This window comes from Lepidochelys kempii, chromosome 4 (assembly GCF_965140285.1).
Source record: "Lepidochelys kempii isolate rLepKem1 chromosome 4, rLepKem1.hap1, whole genome shotgun sequence".
Classification (NCBI taxonomy): Eukaryota; Metazoa; Chordata; order Testudines; family Cheloniidae; genus Lepidochelys; species Lepidochelys kempii.
The window spans coordinates 50,831,429-50,849,184 of record NC_136383.1 but is presented as its reverse complement, the minus strand read 5'-3'; the positions used below and the strand labels follow the sequence as shown (position 1 = coordinate 50,849,184).

Genomic DNA, 17,756 nt, shown 5'->3' with positions numbered 1-17,756 from the left:
CTTGAGACAGTAGGTCGCACTGAATAAGGGAATCAAGCACAAAGGCACATTCTCACACAGAGGTCAGAAGTTGATTGAGGGCCGTACAATCCCCCTCCCCTCCCATATCTTTCTTGTTTCTGGCAGCCCTGGTTTCTCGTCTAGTGCAAGGTAATAAGTACTAAATGTGGGGGGAATTAGATGGGGGATTGCCATGTCCGCTCCTGCTGGGTTGGAGTCCGCACCGGGTTTTGCACCTTGTCCCCGGGTCTGCCTCACGGCCTGGAGGAGCTGCTGCTGTGTTTACTGAGAGCTCTTGTCCTGATATCACTCCGCTGGCATGGAGGAGGAGGAGGTGGAGGAGGAGAGCACTTGATCATTGTGATGGTGGCAGCAGGAGCAGCAGCAAGCAAAGCAAAGCAAAGCATTAGGCTGTATCAGCTCGGCGATTTGCAAAGACTTTTGCGATCCACTTTTTCAGATCGCCCGGATTGTTCATGTGTTTACTTCCCCCATCCTGAGGATTTGCTATTTAGGTTCCTGTTGAAATGCAACTGAGCAGCCAAAGTACTCTGAGAACACGGTGCGGCATAAACACCAAAACTTTTTTCTGGAAGGAAAATACAATAAGAAAGCAGCTTTGCCTGTCTTTTGATGCTGTGGAGTGTGAGTGCGTGTGTTGTGTGTGACCAGCGTATGCCTTTGCTGGATGTGTGTATGTGTTTGTGTGTGCATGCATGTGGAAGGGTGCGTGTGTTTCTCTCTATATTTATACATGGGGAGAGAAGTCTTTGGCAAAATCTCCGGAAAACTCCTGGAATTTATTTTGAAATAATGGATTATAAGAAAGAAAAGGGAGGGCAGGAACTGATCTGAGCTCTCTTGGAGTTTGCAACCCGAATTGCTGCTGCTCACTTTGTTGTGATTCTTTTTACGGTTGTGTATGTGGTGATGATAACCTTTTAGCACTTTTTTCTTTTGCTCTTTTATATAAATACTGGAGATTTTTGTAGAGGATCGGCTGGGGGAAGAGAAAAACATTCACCTGGGATCGCTCTTTCCCTTCTACTTGTTGGTGTTTCCCCCCATGGTTCACTAAAAAGTATCACCTCAGGACCCCAGAGGAGGCTGCGTGCGTGTGTGTGTGAAAGGGAGGATAAAAAGTTCTTCCAAAATAGTGTGCCCGGGGAAGAGGATGGGGGATTTTGCAGCCCCCGCTGCCGCCGCGAATGGCAGCAGTATTTGCATCAACAATAACCTGAACAGCGGCCTCAGCGGGGCTGGTGGTGCCGGTATCGGGGTTAATAACACTCCCCACGGTCCTCCTGCTGCTGCTCCCAGTAACAATACTAATAGCGGCGGCGGCGGCATTCCCAAGCACAGCACCGTGGTGGAGAGGCTAAGGCAGCGCATCGAGGGCTGCAGGAGGCACCATATCAACTGCGAGAGCAGGTACCAGCAAGCCCAGGCGGAGCAGCTGGAGCTGGAACGCAGAGACACGGTGAGCCTCTACCAGAGGACCCTGGAGCAAAGGGCCAAGAAATCGGGCACCGGCGGCGGCGGCGGCGGGAGTAGCAAACAGCAGCATCAGAGCAAACAGCAGCAAGATGCTGAGTCTGCCACGGCCGAGCAGAGGAACCACACTCTGATCATGGTAAGGGACGGGGATGGGGCTGTCGCTGTCCGCTCGGAGTTACTGACTGGGTTGAACAGGAGCTATGACTGGGGTGGGGGGTGGGGGGGATGGAGAGGGGCTTGGCTAAAGCAAAGAGAGGAGAGTAAACTTTACTCTTATGCAGTGGGGCACAGGACCCAAGCGTTCTTCGCACAGTGCACGTCGGAGAAATGTAGGGGCTGGTAAGAGCTGGCTGAGACTCTTAAGACTGTAAAAATAAGTGGGGAGGGGAAACTTTGCCATGATAGCTGAGACCATGATTCGCTTTCAGATGAAAAATATTTCTAAAATAACACTGCTCCACCCTCCAAAACCCACCCAGGTTATTAGATCCACTACGGGAAGGGGAAATTGACATAGCTCTTCCCTGCAGGAAGAATTAGTCCAGAAGAAGAGAAGGGGAAGAGTATGGAGCATGTAATGGACCAGCCCCTGGGGTTTTACAAAGTCTTAAGAGTTTTGTGAATCAGCTTTGAAATGGGAGCGAAAAAGTAAGTGTGTGTGTGCGTGCGTAGATGCTGGCTGCTTGTTTAAACCCAGCAGAAGGGGAAGGTAAGAGATGGCTTTCCCAGGCTGGAGACAACAGGCAGAAAAGTTGGCAGGTTTCTCGCCTCCGCTGCCAGACAGGGTGCAGGAGCCCAAGTCCCTTCAGCAGCAGCCGCCACTCAGCTGAATATCGTGCTAAAGTTTCCTTGTGTTTAAGAGGCTTAGCGCACAGCGAAGGGGGCGGGCGCTGAGCTGCCAGGAGTGTAACTACAAGCAGGAAGTGGAGTTTCCCACTCCCAGCCTGCCCGGGTGAGGAGTAATAACAGGGGTGCTGGGGAGCCCGGGACCTGGTCTCGGGCTGAGTGAGAGCAGGGGTTTGCTGCGAGCCCCCCCACCCCCCGCGTGTGCCCGGTGACAGTCCGCACTTTTAATGAGCGCCTGAGCGTGAATCTGCGCTGCCGGGCGCAGCCGCGCGGGGAGACGCGCCCGCGTTAGCCATTCGGCAGCGGGCGGCTGCTCCTCGCATGGCGCTGGCCGGCTCTCGGGAGAGCGGCGGAGGGAGCCGCGATCACGCCGTGCGGTTTACAAGCCGCTCACGTCCCGCCCCTGCCCTGGGAGGCTCCGGCGGTGGCAGTGACAAAGCGGGGGCAGGGCGGGGCCGCCGCGCTCCCCGGCGCCCCACACGTGAGGAGGGACCATTTGTTTATCTTGGGCTGTACCAAGCCCTCCCCGCCTCCCCCCGGTCCCCGAGCCCGTGCCAGCCCGCGGGCAGCCCCTTCCCGCCCCCGCTGCCCAGCCCGCCGGCCGCCTCCCTCCCAGCGGCCGAGACGCTTTGTCCGCCCCACGGCCCGCTGGATAAGCAGCCGGAAAACGAGGAGGTGGAGGAATTAACCCTCCCCCCGCCCGGCATGACCCAACAGCGGCCGCCCCCGCCGCCGTGTGTCCCAGGGAAGCGCTCCCCAGGCAGCCCGGCGGGCCCGGCTCGGGGGCGGGGGTGCGCCTGGGAGACAGACACGCACCCGCTGTCTCCCCACGGCCCAGAGCGTCCCAGGACAGCGTCAGTCAGTCCCCTGTCCCCCCCCCACCTGGGGGAGCACGTACAGGGGACAGCCGGGAAGATCCAGAGAGACACACAGGGAGAGGCTCTTGCTTTGCAAACAGGAAGCTGAAAAGCCTCACGGACCCAGTGTAGCTTTCCTGATACCACCAGAAATACACAACCATGTCTCTGTAAACCCTCCCCCCCTTCCTCCGGGTCTCCTCCTTGCCACAGGCTTCGGGCTCTTCAATACTCGGTCAATTCGATTCCCCCTCTGCTCAGCTGTGGAGTTTATGTTGTTTCCTGTAAAAGAGTCTCCCTAGAGCCTAGGGTTTGGTTTGTCTTTCGCAAAACACACTCTCCATTTTGCAGGTCCAGAGGCTGTGGAAGGGGTTTTAACCTCAGAGGGTAGGAGTCTTTTCTGGGGGTTCCTGACACCAGAAAACTATGATGTAGGAGGTTGGTTGTGCAAACGTGATCAAAATTAGTGTCTGACCTCTCTTGACTGGGTTCTTAGGCACCTAGGTTGTAGCAACTCCCTTCCCAAAAGTACACGAAAGCACCAAACCTTTGGGTTTTCATTTATGCTTATTTGGTTTTGCATGAAATATATAGGACAGAAATAAAAAAGGGTGTTTTGATAATTGTAAAAAGTCGTGACACACAGCAAAAAGCTAAGAAACTCCGTTGCAGCCCACACTCATAACAACTTGTTTCATGATGGAAAACTTAAAAAGAAATAGTGGCTTAATGTAGTGATGGAGTTAGCTATTAAATCCATTGTTAAGATAAAGATGTGTTTTTCTGTTAAATCATATAATTTAAATGTTTTATGTGCAATATTTTAAAAAGATAAATTTGAACATATTTGCTAAAATGTTCTTATCAAGTTAAACATTTGTAGAGAATTGTTATGGCAAAGAGTAGGGACAAATTCTGCTTTGTTTCACTGACAGAATATTATTGCTGGTGAGTTTTGCCCAAAGACTGAAAATACACTGTGGTCTGTAGTATGTGTAATATGCACATTAAAGAGTTAGATTTTCTATCTGATAAATTGATCCTTTCAAAGCTACTTTTCAAACTTTAAAATCTTTGTTTAGAGATGTGTGTGCGTGTTTCAGTTGTGCAGAAAATAGTTAATACTCTCAAATAATCACTTGCCAAGTTCATGTTTCATATGTGTGTCATATTTTTAGTTACAAAAACTACACAAAGTTGTTTAGGGTTTGATTTTTGTTGTTGGCATGTGAAAATAGGTAAACTGATTTTTTTTCTTTAAATGTGTTTCTCCCTTACTCTCATTTGGAATTTAAGTTTTAAATCTTTTTAAAAATAGGAGTTTACAGCAAAAACACTGACATAATCTCGCGTCTCACCTAATATTTTACAGTGTAGCACTATCTTTACACAGAGCCATTATTCAGTTCAGCCCTTAGATTAGGCTGCAGATTTTGAACATGATGCAGTCATTAGAGAAATGAACAACTAGGATCAAGTAATAAACAAATGCAAGAGGGAACAGTATTTCTGTCTTGTTGCTATTATTGTTTTTTTGTTCTTCTGATCACTTAAAAAAATCTCTCTCTCTTATCAAGTGAGGGAGACAGTCCAAGGAGAACTAGTAATTTTCAGTGTGTTTCTCTCCCCTTCTTTCTTTGCAAGTTCACAGACATTGGGGGAAGGGAGAAAGAGAGATTGTGTTGGTTTAAGGCTGTTAGGAGGTAGCCTGGGCCCCATCAAGCCCTCCCACTAGGTGGTGCTGACACATACACCGATCTGCCCTTCAGCAAGCTGGGCAGCAAATGTCAAGGTTTTAAAAGGAGTGTTGCCATTTAAAGACATGCATCCTGATTTTATTCTTTTGAGGGGAATAAGAATTATTGAACATTTAAGATGTTTCTCATCCCCACCCCCACAATTTACACCAAAACACCCTATTCCTAAACTCAAGGGAGGAATTATGCCATTTCCAATGTTCAGAGATTTTGTGTCCACTGAAGAGCAGCTATGACTGAATGGCTATTTTAAAATAGTAACAAGGAACAGAGGAGTATAGAAGTGACCATACTGGATTAGATCAGTGGTCTATCTAGATTAGTATCCTGTCAGCAATAGGGGCCAGTCCTTGATGCTTCTGAGGAGGTGTACAAAAGGGGTCTGGAATAAACTTGTGCCAGGGCAAATCTCTTAACCCCAAATACTGTAGCTAGAAGTTATCTTATGCCCTGGAACATGAGAAGTAGAAAATAGTTATGGTAACTGGGAGGGAGCAGAGGTACAGTTTTCACTGGATGAATTTGGGCTACGAAGTCTCTTAAGTCTTATTGACAACTTTGTTTTTTAAATGTACTTAATTTGGGTAGAACAGTATATAGATGTGAAATTCAGACACCATATGTAGGCATTAAATAGATAATGAAAAATCTGGACTCCCACAAAATGTTAAATTATTTGTAAATGGATGAAAGTACTTTTTCTTTTTCCCAGTTCAACCTGGCTTAAGGCCAAAGTTGTTTTCTGTGCCTCTGAGCTGGATTATTTGAATGCCGTACTAGTTAGCTTTTCAAAGAACGTACTGGGGAAAATTGCAACCCATCCAAAACTCTGCTGCTCATCTTCAGACTGGTTCCAGGAAACATCAACACATTATTCCAGTTCTTTGTGAGCTAATCTGCCTGCCCATTTCCCACTGCATTAGCTGCAAGATTCTTCTGGCTCTTCATTGTTATTTAGTGACCTTTGTTCAGTGTTACATACCGTCTTGAAATCTCTACCAAGTTAAACCACCTCTGTATCTGATCCCATTGTATTGCTGTTCTTGGAGGATGGGTTTATAATTTGTTGTCCATTGAAATGCCACTCCCATAACTATCACGTTGACTTTCTTATACTCATTTATTAGAATCTTAACTTTACACTGGGGCTTAAGTGTGTTGAGGTTTACTTTGTCCTAGTTTTAAAGTCCTTGAAGACCTTTTTTATTAAAATAAGCTGTATATATCTAACATTATTGATTCATTATTATCATATTGACAAGTTCCTATTCCAAAGACTGACATCTAAGAATCAAAGAGGACGCGGCACTAGAATTAAACATCATAACACAAAATGTTATTCAGATCATAGAAATTCGTGACAGAAGTCAAATGACCCTTTAGATCATCTTTTTTATTTCCCTGCCAAGACAGACTATGCCAGTTCAGGGTTAGTTTAGAGCTAGTGTAAACATGACTTATAAATACAACATCTTCCAATACTGTTTTTTCACACTCCCTCGGACAGTGCATTGCTAACAGAAGTTAAAAATCTTGTCACTCTTCCACCTGGGGTACAGGAGATGAGCAGGCTCACTGTTTCAGCTGACATAGCATAGGAGCAAAATGGTAGGCACAAAAATATAAAGATCAGGTTAGTTGTTGAAGGGGCTCTCTGCCTATTTTGGAAGTATGCCATCACTAAAGAGGAGAATTTTTCCAAGAGGACTTTTCCTCTTGTTGAATTGGAATTTGAAAATTAGGACTTCCTTGTTTATCTTTGTGATCTTTCTGTAGATATCAGTGTTAGTAGAGCGGATAACTGTTAAACACTGCAAACGATTGCTTTCAATACTTGTAGGCAAGTTTGTTTTTTAAACATATATCTGTTACATTAAACATTTGTGTGTGGGCATGTACACACACACCTCCTCTTTGAATCTTGATTTTTTTTTCCCCTCATGTTGTAATATAATTTATTAAACTTGCTTCAGGGTACTAGCTATATGCAATTTACACTACAGGAATTGTACATTTCTCAACCTCACACAGATGAAAATGAAGAGCAGACATTTTCCACAGAAAATCAAATGCTGCAGTCTTTTCTCAGTCTTTACTCAGTGATGACTAAGTAGGAACTTCAAGATTAAGTCAATGCTAGACATAATGAGCCATATTCGCTTTCACTTTTGCTGGGGTAATTCAGAAGTAAGGTCTGGTCTACACTAAAAAGTCAGGTCAGCCCAGATATGTCAATCAGGGTAGTGCAAAATCCACACCTTACAGCGACATAGTTAAGCCAACCTAACTTCCAGTGCAGACAAGTGCTCGGTCAATGGTAGAATTCTTCCATCAACCTAGCCACTGCCTCTTGGGGAGATGGATTAACTACAGTAATAGGAGAACCCCTCCCATTGGCATAGTAGTGTCTACACTGAAGCACTATAGTGGTGCAGCTGCAGCTGTGCCACTGTAGTGTTTCAAGTGTATACAAGCCTTAACTCTACTGAAGTCAGTGAAATTACACTGGTAAAACTGGTGTAAGACCAGAATCAGGCTCACAGTCAGCAGTGCTCCTTCATTTAATTTGCAGCAGGGAAAGAGTGATCGTACTATTGAAGTAGAACTCATTTTGATGTTTCTCAAAGGGTGGATTTTAATTTCTTTCTCTAGCGGCTCCTGTGTCGGACCCAGAGTTATCCCACCCTCTCCCAGTTTTTCTTCTCCATCTCGTACCCCCTTACACTTGATGCCCCTGTGTGATCATCACCTGTTGGGGCAGGAGGAGTGGACAGGATCTCCTGTTGAAGCTAGTTGGCACAACAGGCTTTCGCGTAACAGCTGGACAGGATGGCTGTTTAGACTGATGCTGGGCAGTGCCTCAAGTCTTCTAGCCACTTGTGGCCTTGTCCACACTATGATAGAAAAGGTATTTTTAAAATATATTAGCTAACATGTTTTAACTCACATGTTTATAAATCCTAGTGTAGACAAGGCAAGCTGTATTTTAATGTGTTAGCTCAGGGGTGGCCAACCTGTGGCGCCGGAGCTGCATGCGGCTCTTCAGAAGTTAATGTGCAGCTCCTTGCACAGGCACCGACTCCGGGGCTGGAGCTACAGGTGCCAACTTCCCACTGCTCACTGTTCAACCCCTGCCTCTGCCACAGGCCCTGCCCCCACTTCACCCCATTCCCCGAGCCTGCCGTGCCCTCGCTCTTCTCGGCCCCCAGAACCTCCTGTATCCTGTGTGAGGCACAGGGAGGAAGGGGAGGCGCTGATTGGTGGGGCGGCTGACAGGCGGGGCGGGGGAGCTGAGGGGGGCTTCTGACATAATACTGTGGCTCTTTGGCAATGTACATTGGCAAATTCTGGCTCCTTTGCAGGCACAGATTGGCCACCCCTGTGTTAGCTGGTCATGGTGAACCCTAGGCTTCAACTTGATCAGATAGCGCATGTTAAAAGTATTGTATGCAAGAGAGTTTTAGGCTTTGTCTAGACTAAAAAGAGTGACTGAGCTCGTGCTGAGGCCACAATTAAACATACTAAAATTGAGCTAAAGGTCTTACCGTTTATATGTGATTGGAAAATTGGTCAAATTTAGGTTTCACTTAGCTACCTTGTGTTATGCTAAGCCTGATCTAAATTTAACCTTTACCTTAGTACAGACAAGACCCCAGAACACATTAGTTACAATGTGCTAGCTGACAACATACCTTTTGTCCTAGTCAAGTAAAACCCTACATTTTACTATGTTTCAGTTTTCAGAGTGTGCACATGCCTTTCCATTCTTTCACATACACACTGGGATTTTCGGAGGGTCTTTAAAAGTCATTGAAGATGTCAGAGTTAAATTTCACTTAAACAAAACAAGACACTAAGGGTACATCTAAGCTGAACACTTCTTTTGGCGGTGTGCAGGGTACATACATGCATAGCCCCCCAGCCCAGGTATAGATAGCAACATAGACCGTGAGGCATGGCTTAGGTGAGAAAAGACATGCCTGAAGGGTGGTGTGTATGTACCCGAGTTCATACTGTATACAGCTCTCTACTTCCCTAAGCCGTGCCTTCCATCTTACATGGCTCTTCTTTATAGCATCCTACTGCTGGAATCTTTCTCCAGAAAAGACTCCCTCAGAGGGGAAAGACTTTGGCAATGGGGAGATGGCAATGGGAAAAGGCTCTGGGAGCTGCTGAAGCCTTTCCCTGCTGCCTCCCCTCTGCTAGAACCTTTCACTGACACGTACAGCTACACAGCTCAGTGAGGAAACACACCTGCTTTGCACTGTGGCATGTAGGTACACGTACTTTACACGTGTGTAGTGTAGACATCTATGCTGCTATTGTTACCTGTGTTAGCTAAATCAAAACTAGATCAAAGCTAGCATGGGTATGCCTATCCATCCTACAGTCACACCTTTCTTTTGCAGTGTAGCCAACACCCTAAGATTTGAGCATATGTTGTATAACATTTTGTTATCTATGCTTTAGTAGGTGTGATTTATATGAGAGAGATGCTTTGGTCTAGTGGTTCAAGCACAGGTCCGAGAGCCAGGAACTCCTGACTTTCATTCCCTACAGAGCAGGATTAATAAATTCTGCTGCTTTGAGGTGTGAGACTTGATATGCCCAGTCCTGGGCCACAGCCAAAAAGCACTGACTGACCAGTAACAGATTTCAAGTCTAAGATTTAGCAAACCATCAAGATGAGAAGCATGCCATATACTCAATGGGAATTTGAGAATTTCAGCTCTTCAGTGCTATACGGGTATTTGTTTCTAGCCCTTGTTTGTTTAGATAGTTAATCATAACATCATATCATTGTGATTACTCTCTTGCTTCCGTACCACTCACTTCAGTTCCAAAATTATTTTAGCAGTTGCTTCTATATCCCAAAGATCACTAGAGCTAGAAACCAGTGCTGTAGTTGTTTGCCTTCTGCAAGGTTGAAACCCAGTTTTTAAATGGGCTAAGCGAAATCATCTGTGTTTAATTCTTTGACAGTTCATAAGATATCAGCTGCTGAAATCTTGTCCTAACTGACATGGTGGGAGACACACAAGATGATACTGTATCAAATTATCTTGGTGTCTGATATTTTATGATCTAGGCCCATTTTTGATGAACCACCACAAATACTGTCAGGGCCAGTACACTTCTCTGAACATAGGTCCTGAAAGGAAAAATGGATCCTTGTGGCTCTGGCACTAAACTCTCTGTGTGACATTGGGCCAGTCACATACACTCTGGTGAATAGTGAGGCTCCCTGTGCCATTATTTTGGTTAAGGATTCATGATTATTTTCATTTCCTTTTCTGTTTGGTTGTGTCTGTGTATGTACAGTCCTTTAAATATGTTGATGAAGGCACTTGTGTTGTTTCAGCCTTGGGGTATGTTTCCATTTGAATATTCTTTTTAGTTAAAGCACTCAGAGACTTTCAGGTATGAGCATCTAAATAACTAAAAAAGTATCACTGAACACTTACTGTAGCTCTCATTTTCTTTTGAAGGTGACATAAAAGTCTGTAGGATACTAATTATTTTTCACCATGAATACATGTATTTCTAAACTTGGTGTTGGTTGCATACTTATTGCTGGATGCTATTTGTTGGACTAGCAAGAGACTGTAGAGTCCCACCTGTTTTAATAACTGCTTAACAATCAAAGAACAAATAACACAAAATGTTTAATATTTTAATATTAGGTATACCAGTTTTTCATTCTATTTTGCTAATGTTAAACTATTTTAGGAAGTGGTTTATGATCGCTCCCTCAGGGTCCTTACGCTGCTCATGTCAGAGATGACATCACATCAGCCACCAACATCAATAGCCTCAGAAGTGCCAAATGTAATTGAAAGCTTAAAAAAAATCATACATTTTTTACCTTCTGAAGTTTTAAACTCTTGGGCTGAACAAACAAGATATAGTTTCCCTTTAAGATTGCCCCCTTTTATATTAACTTCACTGCATCACATAAAATGTAGATTGACATGGGTATAGGAGTGTCTCAGCAGGTTTAATTGACCTGGTGATAAATGGTGATAAAAATCGGTCCAACTATGAGAACCTTCTGTCTACAATTTGGTTCCCCTGAGCATTTACACTGATGCTGCTAAACTGGTGATAGCAGACCTGGCCTTTGCTGTCTGCCTTTAGTATTTTCCATACAACCCCAGAACACACAGAGTAAAAGGGAAGTTTTAGCATATGACTTTAAAAATAACGGAACTTGGTTTTTTGTAACATATGGAATGTGTAGAATATGTCCTACTTTTCCTGTAAAAGGTAATTTTTCAAGACTGCTTTCCTCAAGGGTAGGAGGGTATTCCCCATCCCTATGTTGCAATGCTCAGCATTGCGGTACCTGACTTATCACAGGAACAACTCTGTAGTCCACAGAGACTGAGTTAGGTGCCTAGACTTCTATACAACCAATGGAGAGGATAGGTGCCTAGGAACGGGATCCACAAACCCAGCAAAGCAGGCGGGAAGCTGCCTAAACTAGCCAATGGGAGATGCTAAGCCTTGCCCTTTCATGGAGATAGGCACCTAAGTTTGGGCTGCAGGGAGGTGCCTATCTGTGCTAGTGATCCATGAACTGGGGGAAGATCGGCTCTCAGCTGCCTAAGTTGCGTATATAGTCTGAAACGAAATGGGGGGTGGCCAGGGGACCTCCCTTATAACCTGTAGCCTAGTGGATAGGGTACTCACTCAGGATGTGGGAGACCCCCTGGTTCAAGCCCCCCGATCCAGAGGGAGAGAAAGGATTTTCCCCCTCTGAGGCGAGTGCCCGAACCACTAGGCTAGAGAGTCATTCTAACTTGTTCATTGTCCCAATTAATATTTCATTATTCAATTAAAGTGAAACAACTAATAGAGATTGAGGGAGATTCACATCAGCATATTCCATATTTTAGTAGTTAGGGCATTCATCTGGGAGGTGGCTGATGCCTGTTCAAATCCCTTTACCCCCTCAGGAAAAAGGGGGCTTGAACTGGGAATCTCCCTAGGGTTGCCTAGGATTGGCTTGGAGTCTCCCAGAATTGGCACTGATCTTCTGGTGACAATTGAAAGCACTCTGGGAGATTTTGTAGGATATTTTAAGAAATATCATGTTGGGGGGGGGGGAAATCTCCCGGAATAGCTTCAGTCAGAATAGCCTAAATCTCCCACATCCTGGGTAAGTACCCTGTCCACGAGGCTAAAGGTTATAAAGGAGCACGTCCTTGTCCCCTGAACTTGTCTGAGGGGTCCCATCTAGTAGATCGCCTCTGAGCACGCTTACTGGATCAGGCTCCCTCATGCGACTAGCAGCGTAGGTGGCTGAATGTCTGTCTTCCCCAGTTTGGGGTTTAGGTGAGAAATAGGCCTCCGGATGCCTATTGTGAGGTAGCAGTGCACATGCTTAGACGGGAGATAGGCGCCCAGATGCATAGCATGAGGCTGCTGAGGCATATGCCCAGAGACAAAAACTTAGGTGCTGAGTGAATTTAGGTGGCAGCTGGCCAGCCGTTCTGTGGATCACAGCGGTGCCTAAAAACAGGACTTAGGCCTAAACCTGCATATCTTTGTGGATCACACCCCATCTACTTTAATTGCCCTGTATCACAGCCTCCATCTTTTTGGCAGTGGAGGACTGAACTAAATTACTGTCAGAGTCTGTCAGTGTTGCTCTAAAATTGGCTGAAGGAGTTGCTGTTGGAGTACGGGAGACTCACTCCTCCTACTTCCAGACTTCAGGCTCCTCTTCTGGTGCTCCAAGCAGCTGCCAGGCTGGAATATTTCAGGGTTTATAAAATGATCATAGCTTCATTTTCCTCCAGGCTTTACATTAAAACAAACAAACAAATCAGTCCCTTAAACCGTACAATTAAGATTCTGTAGCTTGTCATCTTTTTGTTCCTTTTTTTTTTTGTAGCTTGGGAATATTTAGTGCCTGATCATACATCCATTAAGCAACTGATTTCAGAATTTTCTTTGAGTAAGAACTACTAGATTGGGCCCTTACATTATATGAATCGTGGGATTTATCATTTAACATCAAAGAGCTAACATATATAGGTCCATTTTGTGCTCCCCTAACTTCTTTTCTCTTTTCCTTTGGTTCACATTTCTAATCCATTGTGGTATTTTAGCTCTTTCTTCCAATGTGTAATCTACAGGAAAAAGGGAGGTGCTTATGGCAGATGACTGGCTAGAAAAAGCTTTACGCGTGTGTTTCTTTAATCACTTAACATATTTCCTTACATCTTTGTGTGCAAATCAGCACCTAACTCATTTCTATACTATTTCTTTTCATGCAGTGTTGTCCTCACTATTCTCTAGTGTTTGTTTAAGACAATGACCTTTTAAAAAGTAATTTAGCTAGGAATAATTGTGGCTGAACAGCAGAAAACAAAATTTAAATTTTAACAGTGAATTTCCAAAGTAGTTTATATTTATCAGTGAAGTGGGTGGCTGTGATTCTGGGTTCTGATTTCACTGTGTTCCGATCCAAATAATGATTGAGGTTGTTGGGGAAACTGTCACAAATTTAAATAATTCCATTTGAAAAGTTTGTTTTGGCAATTTGCATCTGTAGCCATAACATATATTTTTAATTTGCATTGACTCACGTAATGGTAACTTTGAAGTGCAGACTTCTGTAACTGAGTGACAGCCACATAGTTTGAGCTCAAAATTGGCTGAAACATTTCTGGCGTGTAATCCATGATTGGATTTGAAGTAATGGTTCAAAATAATCCCTAGCTCCTTCTATTAAGGTAAATTGGTTGGCTCAGCTTGGAGTCTGTGCATTGGGAAATATGTTTGATTTGGTTCCACCAGGTGTGTGGATAGGCATGCTGCTGTTAGTATGTGACGTTCATTCCTTCTTTGATGGCAGGAATCATTGTGTTACCGGTTTGGTAGGCTGAATATTAATTTATCATTCAGATTGTCGCAGATTCACAAACCCATTTGAGAGGATTCAATTTACAGTCTTTCACCAGTCATCACCTTGGGGGAGTTAGTTGGTACCTCTTACTAAAAGTTCAAGTTTGCTTAACTAGACTGCTGTATTTGAGGAATAAAGGTATTGACTTTGGTGTAATGCTCACTTTTTCCTTATGCAGTTTTCACACCGTTTTGAAAAGAGAAGTGGTGAGGGGGATTCTTTGAAATAGTTATTATGCTTCTCTCTCCCATTTGATTTGTTCCCAACTTTTTCCAGTATATCTGTGCGGTGAATTGGGAGGGAGAAGTGATCATGTTTGGGGCTGTTTCAGGAAAGAAAAGTGGTGTGAGAAAAGGGGGAACAAGAAGTACCAGGGGCAAGAGGGTAAGTGCATTGTCTGTGGAAAGGATTACGGCACAAATACTGAGCAAATCATAATCTGACGAATTCTTAACAAATGCTAGGATGCACGAATTCATTGTGTGTAGCAGGCCATAGGTACAAGAGGATCTGTGTCCTGCTGTCCCTGAGTGAATGTTTGTTTGAATGAATGTTTTCAAACAAATGAAATGTTAGAATGAATGTTTTCTTCATTATCTGATCTTTGGTGTTCTTTTTTCCCCCCTTAATAATATTTCTGTTGTGGGAAATGCCTGCAGTGGGGAGTGATAATGGATAATGGGAGTGCTTGTGAAAGCAGAGCAGCAAAAACAAAATAGATTTGACTAGCGGCGTTAAAAGGTTTCCCCAGCCTCAGCCATTATTGTGTTAAAAATCCATGTGATTCTCTAGCTACAGCCAAAGGTGGAATGTGGAGTGTATGCTGCTTTTTAAGTTGCCTTGGGCCTTTGAGTATGAGGAATATTCTGTCCTGTTGTTAGTCAAAATACTACACAGTTTGAACTGGGAATGAACTATTCCCCCAGTTGTGCTTAGCTTGTTTTTCCCTCCTTTTTACCATAAAGTTCATGTCATTTCAATTTATTGATGTAAGCATATTTGCTTACCAATCTTATTTGGTTGTAATATCTGTGCATTTAGACACATTACAGAATAGATAACAACAGTATTCTAACATATAAAGAACAGGAGTACTTCTGGCACCTTAGAGACTAACAAATGGAGTGGAAATCTATCAACTTCAAAATTTGTTAGTCTCTAAGGTGCCACAAGTACTCCTTTTCTTTTTGCGAATACAGACTAACATGGCTGCTACTCTGAAATCTAACATATAGGTACCAAAACAATACTCCATTGGAATAGCTCAATAAGACAACTTCTTTCCAACGCCCTAACATGCTCTCCATCTGAGCATCTCTGTCACCCTGCTTTTCAGCCGCCCTATTACCAACCCTAGCAAAAACCTGGAAATAAAGATAAGTCTTTGGGGACCTCCTTTGGTGGTTAGGTAAGATGGACCTATCTGGGGGAATTTAACTTTGCAGTTAAATATTTAGACAGTTTTATATAGACAGCTGGGCAGAGTGAGGTAGATTTTGTCACTGTCAGTCTCAGCAGTCGGACTCATTACTTGGGGGTACTGATGTAGGTATCTGTGAGAGGGAGGAGGGACCCGAATAATGATCTGAGATATGAGGATGGCTGGGGAGAACAACACATTGGTCAGAGTGTAGATCATTGTTATGTTGGCCAACCCTGCTCCTCCTGTGAAAAAATGAGTTGCATTCATATTTTTCTGTTCTCTGTCTGTCTTTCTGTGAATCTGATAAACTTAGTATGCAGTACTCTGTGATGTTTAAAAAAGAGAGAGAGAGAAAAGAAAAATGACAGCTTTTTGTCACTAAATGGGTTCAAAAGTATTCTCTCAGCTACCCAAATGCAGTCATACTGATGCATTATTTTACATGGAATTCAAAACAGCTACAATAATTAAGAAAAGGCTTTCTGTCACCATCCCTTGGATGCAGTGCCTTGCAGTTGTTGAATAGACCAGAGGACAGTGTTGAATTCAGCTTCTAGAGTTGGGTTTGGGCCTTTTCATTTTGCCTTATCTCCCATCAGTTAAACTGCTGGAGCTGCTCCTTCAATAGCTCCCTGTCTCTGGTGTAATTTGAATACTGTTGAAGGACAGCCCAGTCCAGTTTTATGTGTGAGATGTGTTCTGGACAGCCAGCATAAGAATTATTTAAAAGTATTCTTAGAGGGCATCTTGTGTTAACTTTGTTTCCTCATGGGACAGCTGATACTGAAGAAGTAAATTATGATTCCCTCAATGGATTTCATGCAAAATGGTCATTTGAATGATGATCAATAATAATATTTGGCATTAGTTAAACCAAACAAGTTAGTGTTTGTCAGGGTCGGAGGATTATGTTACACTGTCTGATTTTTAGAATCACTTACAAGCTCAGCAAAGAAACTCTACTATTAGCAATACCATTGTTTCTGACACATCAAATCACCCTAGTTTACTTGAAAGGGCATTGTTTTAGTGTCAGATTTATCTACTATTAAAATCCATGAAATATCTGATATGAACGAGGGACATATGGTGGGATAGTGTGGCATATAGGTTTTATCATTATGAATTTGGGCTGGCCACATTACCATGAATGAGTTATGCCAACCATGTCGTATAAGTGCCAGTAAAACATATGTACCATAGCCCATCATAATGCCTTATGTATATTCCACATTGTTTTTTATATTAAATCTTTTAAGGGTGTTTTTAATATATTTTTTTAAATTGGGACTGTTTTTCATATGACCTCTAACTGTAAAGTCAGGCTATCTTAGTTATGAGTTGAACTGTACAGGGCTCTGAGGGAGAAAAATGATAATTTTAGAGGTTTCTAAAGTGTACTAGTTATCTAAAACATCTTTTCTATACACAATCATGTTGCATATTCTCACTAGTCTAGTTGTACAAAACTCCCATTTCTCATAGTGATGGATAGCAAGATCTCAGATCTTAAATCTGTTGCTGGACAAGGTCTGAATATTATTCATCTTACACCTCAGACCAGTAGAGAGTTTTTGGAGAAATTCCACATTTGGTGGGAAAGCAGAAAACACTTTTATTGCTGGTGTTTTATTGATTTATTTTTTAAAAGGAGGGACTGCAAGAAGGTGCTTAAAGGTATAGAGTGAATTGTAGTCCCAGTGGAAATGGATTAGTGGGCCAAGTGAGGTGAGACGGTCAGTGTCGTTTATCACAAGATTCTGTAATTTATCATCTGAATACCATCACTATAAGTAGTGTGTGTGTGTGTATATATATATATGTATGTATGTATGTGTGTAATTATAGATCAGGGGTGGCAAACCTGAGCCTGAGAAGGAGACAGAATTTACCGTGTACATTGCCAAAGAGCCACAGTAATATGTCAGCAGCCCCCCATTAGCTTCCCCCCACCCCGCTCCCAGTGCCTCCCGCCCACCGGCAGCCCCGCCGATCAGCACCTCCCCATCCCTCCCAGCACCTCCTGATCAGCTGTTTCATGGCGTGCAGGAGGCTCGGAGGGGGAGAAGTGAGGGCATAGCAGGCTCAGGAGCAAGGGCAGGAGGGGGTCGAGTAGGGGCAGAGCCAGGGGTTGAGCAGTGAGCACCCCCCAGCACACTGGAAAGTTGGCATCTGTAGCTCCAGCCCTGGAGTCGGTTCCTATACAAGGAGCCACATTTTAACTTCTGAAGAGCTGCATGTGGCTCCGGAGCCACAGGTTGGCTACCCCTGTTATAGATGGAGCTGGTAGCACTGCTTGTAGTTGAGGTTGCTTAATGCTTTTGAAGATCCTGTTTTCAGTTGCTTATCACTTTACCAAATTTTAATGGTTTGGGCTGAGTTTTTCCATGCCTGCTGGCTGCCTCAGGCTGAATCTTTTGGGAAACTTTCAAATAACATGATTCAGCTGTTTTCTGAGA

General features: G+C 43.8%; 1 protein-coding gene across 1 annotated transcript in view; it reads left to right on the top strand.

Annotated features, from left to right (window-relative positions):
- Positions 1 to 300: 300 nt before the first annotated feature.
- Positions 301 to 17,756, top strand: part of MAML3 (mastermind like transcriptional coactivator 3) — a 349,702-nt gene continuing 332,246 nt past the window's right edge. Inside the window, exon 1 of the mRNA XM_073341166.2 lies at positions 301 to 1,633. Within this exon, the coding sequence (XP_073197267.2) occupies positions 1,175 to 1,633 (459 nt within the window). The 5' untranslated portion in view covers positions 301 to 1,174. The remainder of the gene's footprint in view (positions 1,634 to 17,756) is intronic.